This window comes from Lactuca saligna, chromosome 2 (assembly GCF_052625555.1).
Source record: "Lactuca saligna cultivar CGN05327 chromosome 2, ASM5262555v1, whole genome shotgun sequence".
Classification (NCBI taxonomy): Eukaryota; Viridiplantae; Streptophyta; class Magnoliopsida; order Asterales; family Asteraceae; genus Lactuca; species Lactuca saligna.
The window spans coordinates 165,597,885-165,605,643 of record NC_136418.1 but is presented as its reverse complement, the minus strand read 5'-3'; the positions used below and the strand labels follow the sequence as shown (position 1 = coordinate 165,605,643).

Sequence of the window (7,759 nt, the reverse complement as noted above, 5' to 3'; positions counted from 1 at the left end):
TTAACATACCGGAAACGGGTCGTTACATCAAACTAGAGTCGGTCCATGGGCCTGGGCAAGCTGGGCGACCGCCCTAGGCTCCCCAAATGCCATAGGGCTCCCATTTTATATTTCTTATATTAATTATTCAACATCAGCCCATTATTTTTAAGCTTATTGGACTCTGATTATTGAAACCCAAATGCCCAATACCCTTTGTCTCTTATCAAGCGCCAACCAAAAAGAAAGCGAGAGAACGACTGGCGTGCGTGAGCGAGAGATGAGTAATGTCCGACTTCCAAGGTGCAATTAAATCTTCAACGATTAATGTCTATGGAAAATCGAAACGTTTTCTCCGGATTCTAAGGTAAGTAATGGTCTTTTGATAGTCAGATTTCTTCTATTTCTTCTTCAATTTCAATTGAATTGATCTCTTATTTCTTCCCCAATTCTCTCTTTTCTAATTTCTGATTTAGTATATCTGATTCTAAAATCAACATTCAACATTCGACTGATTTGCTTATCCTTCTTAGTTTTCACGATTCCTATTGATTTTCGATTTCCAAGTTTAATTTTTTCGATTTCCAAGTGTAATTTTTTTTTTCTGCAATAAAACCAAACCACTGAGAATCTGTAGTTACAGACGAAGTAGCATCAGAATCTAATTATCCCACCAAAATCATTGTCTCGCTGATTGTGAATCTTTTCTCGGTTTTTTAGAGATAATTGGTTATTTATTTGCTTAATTTCATTTGTTTAATGTTAATCTTTTTAATCTGATTTTTTTAACTTCATATTTTATGTTGTAACTGTGGGGCTTTTTCAATTGACATTGGCAATTGCTTAGAGGTTATTCACAAGCTCACAACATCAACAATTCAGCATCATCAGTCAACAGTAGGTACAAAAGAACTATTCTTTTATTATTTGTTATTTGTTTGCTTGTTGGTTACCTCTTATCACTCTATTGAATATGTATCCTAGAAAGTATATGTATGGAAGTGGAAAACGAAAGAAAAAAGAAAAAATTGAACAAGATAATGAAACTCAAAAAGGGTCTATGAACAAGTGTTTTTTTTTTTTAATAGTTATGTTGATGTACAAGTAAATGAACAAGATAATCTCACACATGAAATTGTTTTTAATGATCAAGATAATGTCTTGAAGGAAAAAGTTTCAAAAGAGAAAGTTTCAAATGAAAATTTGATACTGATGATGAAAATATTAATAATGAAGATGTTAATATCAATAATGAAAATGTTAATATTACAAATGAAAATGTCATGAATGATAACAATGAACAATTTATTCCATCTTTAGATATATATGATCCTAGTAATTAGGATAATCTTGATAATAACTTAAGAGATATTTTGATTGAAAAATAACCAATAAGATAATCAAATTTTGTGTATCCTAAAGATAATCTAGCTAGATATTTTTCTTATGCTTCTTATACTAGAAAGTTAAGTAACGGTGAGATGAGTGATCGAAAATAGCTATTTTACTCAAAAAAAAAAAAAAGTTGATAAAATGTTTTGTTTTTGTTGTAAATTGTTTAAACCTAATGATTATTTTAATGAAATTTCTTTAGCAAATGATGGATTTAATGATTAGAAACATCTATTTGATAGACTTAAAGAACATGAAATAGTTCCCAACATCTTTTTTGTATGGATTTTTGGGATGAACTAATAGCAAGACTGGATAAGAATAAAACTATTGATAAATACTTACAAAATAAAGTTTTAACTAAAAAAGAACGTTGGAGGCAAATTTTAAAAAGAATAATTGTTGTCATCAAATATTTGGCAAAAATATAATTTGGCTTTTCGAGGTTGTAATGAAAAACTTTTTCAAGAATCTAATGGTAATTTTTTGGGAGCAATTCAAATGATGGCAGAATTTGATGTTATAATGTAAGAGCATGTTAGACACATAGAAAATTATCAAACTCATTTTCATTATTTAGGACACAAAATTCAAAATGAATTCATTTCTATTTTAACTAACAATGGAAATTCTATAATTACTATTATATAAGAATCAAATTATTTTCCTGTTATCCTTGATTGCACCCCCGATGTTAGCCATCAAGAACAAATAACTCTTGTTATTCAATGTGTGAACATGTCTAATAATAAAAAAAAGTTAAAGATTTTTTTTTTAGAATTTTTAAAGGTAGAAAATACATCGGGTTCAAGACTTTTTAATGAGTTATTAAATGCAATTAGATTCTAGGTCTTAATATTGATGATGTAAGAGGACAAAGTTATGATAATGGTTCAAACATGAAAGGAAAACACCAAGGTGTTCACAAACGATTACTTGAAATTAATCCAAAAATATTATTTATGCTATGTGTTTGTTATAGTCTTAACCTCACAGTTAGTGATATAGCTCATTCATGTGCTAAAGCTAGTTTTTTGGAGTTTTGCAATGTATTTTTGTATTATTTTCAAGTTCAACCAAAAGATGATCAATATTACTTGATAAAGTCCCAAACTTAACGGTAAAATATTTATCTAATACATGTTGGGAGAGTCTAATAGTAAGTGTCAAAGCCATTAGATTTCAAGCTCCTCATATAAGGGATGCCTTGGTAGAATTAAGTTTATCATGTGATAATGCAAAGTCTAAAAGTGAAGTTGAAAGTTTTGTTCACGCTATTGAAAGTTATGATTTTTTACTTGGTATGGTAATTTGGTATTATATTCTATTTGCTATAAACAAAGTTAGTAAGAAAATGTCAACCAAAACTATGTGTATTGATGTCACAATTGATCTGTTAAAAAATATTATGACATTTTCTAAAAATTATAGAAATGAAGGTTATGCCCTTAATATCAATAATGCTAAGGCCATTACATCGGATATGGATGTTGAACCTATATTCCTAAAAAAGACCAAATTATTAGAAAAAAAAAACAATTTGATGAAATTAATTGTGAATATGATTTACTATCACCCGAAGAATCATTTATAATCGAGTATTTTATATATATTGTTGATGTGACAACTGCGTCATTAGAAAGTAGATTTGAGCAATTAACAAACTTTGAAAACATTTTTGGATTTTTATATGATTCAAAAAGATTAAAGTCATTGGATGATATTGAACTTAAAAAAAAGTTGTGCTGTTTTTGTAAATAAGTTTACTCATAATAACTTAGGTGATGTGGATTTAAATGAATTTTTGACGAAATTTAAAGTATTACAAAAGACTTTGCCAAATGTTGTTATGTCATCGGTTGAAATTTTAGAGTTTGTCAAATGTAAAGATTGTTATCAAAATGTTTGTATTGCATATAGAATTTTATTAACCATACATGTTACTGTAGCATCAACAAAAAGAAATTTATCAAAACTAAAATTATTAAAAAATTATTTGAGATCACCAATATCATAAGAAATATTAAATGGTTTGTCTATGTTATGCATTGAAAAAGATTTGTTGGATAATATTGAACTTGATTCTATAATTGATGACTTTTGCATCTAAAAAAGATCGTAAATGTAAAAAATTTTAGTTTTTCTTTGATATGTTTATGTATTAGAGTTCAAAGCATGTTTTGACTTTTTTATTTTGTTGTTTTGTATTAATAGATGCTAGGTTGTTTGGTTTACGAGGCATGTCCCAAAGTCTTTTTTCTTCATAGGTGGGGAGTCCCCAACCTTTAATTGTATTATTATTTTTTTAATTAATAAAATTTCCGGAGGTGCCGCTCTGTTTTACAAAAATAAATACATAAATAAACAAATAAATAAAATATGAGGGCCCTTTTTTTTACCCCGGACCCCAAATTGTCTAGGACCAGCCCTAAATCAAACGATCTCTAAAAGTGTTCGTGTGTATGTGTTCATGCTCGAACATCAAATATGGGTTTATTGGAGCAATTTTCAGATCTATGTGTTTTCATGCTCGATTTTGGAACAACAGTCATACACTCATCTGATGTGTATTATGTGTGTGTTCATCACAGATCTTGAGTTCAGGAGAAAAGATAAGAAAGAGAGAAGAGAGAATAGAAGTCTTGAATCTAAAAGAGATCTAATGTGTATGTTGTGTGTTCATTTTCACCGGAAAAATCGTAAATCAGAGACTCGCCGAATAAGATGACCGGAGCATTACTGGAGCCTTCAAATACACCGAAAATTGGCTAAACCTCCGATAGCAGGTCATAAGGATGTTATTTGAATAGTTCAACAAATTCAATAAGAAAATATGGACAAAAAAACTTAATGACTAAATGTACACACTTGAATAACACACTTTTAAGTCATTATCTCTTATGAAAATGGAAACAAATGAAAATCAGTATAAAATGTTAGAAATTCGAGGTAATAAAAGGTTTGCAAATTTCGAAAATCGTGTGTACACTTTCAGATTAAAGTATTTGGGTGATACTCTCAACATTTAATCGGATAAGACTTAGAAGAGTTCTAAGAATATAGAATATGAAGTTATGATTTTCATGATTGATGCTGTACCAGGAAAATTATGATCAAAATAATTAAATATTTCATTTGTCTGAAAATTATCAAGATAGTTTTCTTTATGCAAAAACTATTCAAACTGTCAAAAACAATTTATAGCAGTCATAAAATGTCACTAATTAATAAGGGTCAAAATGAAGTCAAAACCGAATTTATTTACAAAAAATTCAGATTTCTAGTGCATTTTTATATAGTAACTGAACTCATAAAAAAGACCCCAGCTAAGGGCTCTGCTCCTTTGATCCCGCCAGGGGCCGCCCCTTGGACCCTGCTCCTAGGGGAGCTGCACCCGGACCCCCGTTCGTTTAGGGGTAAAAATGACAGTCTACTTTGAATTTTGAATAATTTTAAACAAGTATGCATTTCGCATATTTCTTACTTGTTTAATATTCATCAAGATTGATTTTTGATTAACAATTCAATCCATTACATTTAAATACACATTGATGATACAAAATCATCAACATAAAATACTTCCGATAACAAAAAAAAAAATAATAACCCTCATTATAAAAACCCACATAGATACAAAATAAAAGGATCCAAACCAAAATTATCTTGTGGACGAAGGAAGCAATTTTTTTTTTCAATGTGTGTACGATGGTTATTGTATCCATGTGCGACACAACACGACTCATCCAACAACACACACGAGGATAGGGTGTGTCATTTTGTTAAAAGATTTTATAATGAAAACATAAACTGTCAGTTTAAAAAATCACAGGACTAATTCTATAAATTATGTAACTGTCAAGGGACTGGTTTTGTAATTTCCGATCAGAGAGATTGAAGATATCAGAAGCCAGAAAGAAAGAAGATGTCTACATATCACATTCAACGAAATTTCACAGGAACGCGTCCCACAGTCGGAGGATAAGAAGACGCAAGATCTATCGTTGACTTTGTTCCTTCTTATAGTAGGTCACCTGCGTCTGTCGAATTGGGGATTGAAACCCGAAAAAAACCCTAAAATCAGCGAAAGTTTTGAAGTAATTGAGCGATGAGGAGAGTGTTCGGCGTTAAGAAAGACAAGGAACCGCCTCCTTCCCTTAATGATGCCTCTGATCGGGTACTCTCTCTGTCTATCTCATTCGATTATGTTTGATTTCATGTTTAATTTGATCGATCATTGTATCTGGGGTTATTATTACGCTTACTAATTGGGAATCCTAAATAGGTAGGGGTGAAACCAAATATCTCAAAACAGCATAATAATTTGATAGGCTAAGATCCTAAATCCTCTTTAAAACCCTTATTTACTTATATAATTTTTATCCATGTAACATAGATTCTTGTATAGTATGCATTCTGCAATTGGTACCCTATTTTGCCTAATAGTTGTGATCCTCATCATGGAATTAATATTTATATCATTATATGATCATATCTTGGCATCTTATGACATGGGAATGAGGCATAGTATGACTTGATTGCATTCCAAGCTTATATATATCAGCTGAATTATGTTCCAACAAACAAACGTAAACAATATTATATGTCATACACCTTCAGTGATGATAATACAACCTCTAAGTAGATCCATCACCATGGATTATCTACATTAAGTGTTTCTTACAAACTCTAAGTATTGTTTCTTAAAATGTATGCCTGATAAATTTGTATAACTTGTTTTAGATCAATAAAAGAGGTGAAACAGTGGATGAGAAGATCAAAAGACTTGATGGGGAACTTGCTCGATACAAGGAACAGATCAAAAAGACCAGACCAGGTCCCGCTCAAGAAGCTGTTAAGGCTCGAGCAATGAGAGTTCTTAAACAAAAAAGAATGTAGGCTCTGAATATACATACATCTTATATATATATATATATATATATATATATATATATATATATATGTGTGTGTGTGTGTGTGGATATGTATTTGCTTATGTAAATTAATATACAATCAATCTTTAATGATTCTTGACAGGTATGAAGGACAACGTGACATGTTGTACAATCAAACATTCAACCTGGATCAAGTTGCATTTGCTTCAGAAGGAATTAAAGATGCTCAACAAACAGTATGTGTCACAGTTATTAAGCATTTTGTTCAAAGACTTGTTTATAAATTTTGTATCTTGCAGATGACAGCTTTGAAATCAGCAAACAAAGAGCTGAAAGGAATGATGAAGACTGTGAAGATTCAAGACATTGATGTTAGTATAAATATTATGAATCTGTTTCTTTTGATACTTTATCATTACAGACCATTTATTCTTGTTTATGTTTAGAATTTGCAAGATGAAATGATGGACATGATGGATATAAGCAATGAGATACAAGAATCTCTTGGTAGAAGTTACAGTGTGCCAGATGATATTGATGAAGATGATCTCATGGGTGGTAAGCACAAATTATTATTATTATTATTATTATTATTTATTTTTTCTTTTTTTTAAATGCTAACTTCACTTTATGGAAATGTTTCAGAACTTGATGCTTTGGAGGCAGACATGGGTCAAGAAACTGAAGGTGAAGGGGTACCTTCATATCTTCAACCTGATAATGAGCCTGATCTGAATGAAGAACTTAATCTGCCTTCAGCTCCAAGTGGACATGCAGTGCCAGCTGGCAGAGTTAACAATCAGGTAACTTTTAAATACAAATAGCTTCAAGTGATAATTGATAATGGTAATTTATGTGTTTTTTTTTTTTTTTTTTTTTTTTTTTTTTTTTTTTTTTAATTTTTTTACAGGCTGTGGATGAATTTGGTTTTCCTGCTGTCCCTCATGCATCTCTTCGTAGTTAAGAGGTTTATTTTTTCAGATGGCTTAGGGTCAGTATTGTCTTTTTACCTCTCTTAACAATAGTGTGCATAATTTGAACATGATACTTGCTGTCACTTCTTGGGGATGTATATGATTTGTTGGCACTTTTTAAGTGATTGATGCTTTATTCATGTAGATGCCTTTGGTTGAAGTTTTGCATTTGGTTTTTGGTTTAAAATTTATGTTTTATAAAATCGTGTTTCTAAACTTTTATGTTTCTTATATTACGTTTTTTTTAATATTTCTTATGTTGGAAAATGGGAGAAATTCGTTATTCTTTCTCTATTGTTTTGTACAATAATTTAAACCGTAAAGTTGTTGGAGTATTTAATAAATTGGTGAACTAGTCTTTGAAGGATATTTGGGTTGAGTGTTTTTTTTTTTCTTCCTTTGAGATGCAAAAAGTCCGATCTACCTGTATAATTAATAAACTCTATTCTTTACTTATGGTAAAAAAAAAATGGAATTATGTTGCTTTAATGAGTAAATAATTGTAAGTACATTGTTATCATG

The 7,759-nt window shown here is 30.3% G+C and overlaps 1 protein-coding gene and 1 long non-coding RNA gene across 3 annotated transcripts; both read left to right on the top strand.

Annotated features, from left to right (window-relative positions):
• Positions 1-233: 233 nt before the first annotated feature.
• LOC145032595 (uncharacterized) lies at positions 234-4,372 on the top strand. The gene is made up of 3 exons (XR_013677171.1): positions 234-346; positions 827-880; positions 3,963-4,372. It is a non-coding gene; the product is annotated as an uncharacterized LOC145032595 (long non-coding RNA).
• A 912-nt stretch (positions 4,373-5,284) lies between these two features.
• On the top strand, positions 5,285-7,377 carry VPS60.2 (SNF7 family protein). 2 transcript variants are annotated; one of them, XM_078981458.1, is made up of 7 exons: positions 5,288-5,545; positions 6,112-6,263; positions 6,406-6,499; positions 6,563-6,634; positions 6,710-6,821; positions 6,909-7,066; positions 7,174-7,377. In XM_078981458.1, the coding sequence occupies exons 1-7, from the start codon at positions 5,477-5,479 to the stop codon at positions 7,225-7,227; spliced, it is 711 nt and encodes a 236-aa protein (XP_078837584.1). In that variant the 5' UTR covers positions 5,288-5,476; the 3' UTR covers positions 7,228-7,377. The 2 variants fall into 2 exon arrangements, with proteins under 2 accessions (XP_078837583.1, XP_078837584.1); XM_078981457.1 differs by having other exon boundaries at positions 5,285-5,545; positions 6,406-6,634.
• Positions 7,378-7,759: the final 382 nt, after the last annotated feature.

What these genes read in the sequence shown, in the direction of transcription:
- VPS60.2 (XM_078981457.1), top strand. Translation starts at nt 5,477, where the DNA reads ATGAGGAGAGTGTTCGGCGTTAAGAAAGACAAGGAACCGCCTCCTTCC. An exon ending in TTAATGATGCCTCTGATCGG is followed by an intron (nt 5,546 to 6,111) that starts GTACTCTCTCTG and finishes AACTTGTTTTAG; the next exon opens with ATCAATAAAAGAGGTGAAAC. An exon ending in CTGGCAGAGTTAACAATCAG is followed by an intron (nt 7,067 to 7,173) that starts GTAACTTTTAAA and finishes ATTTTTTTACAG; the next exon opens with GCTGTGGATGAATTTGGTTT.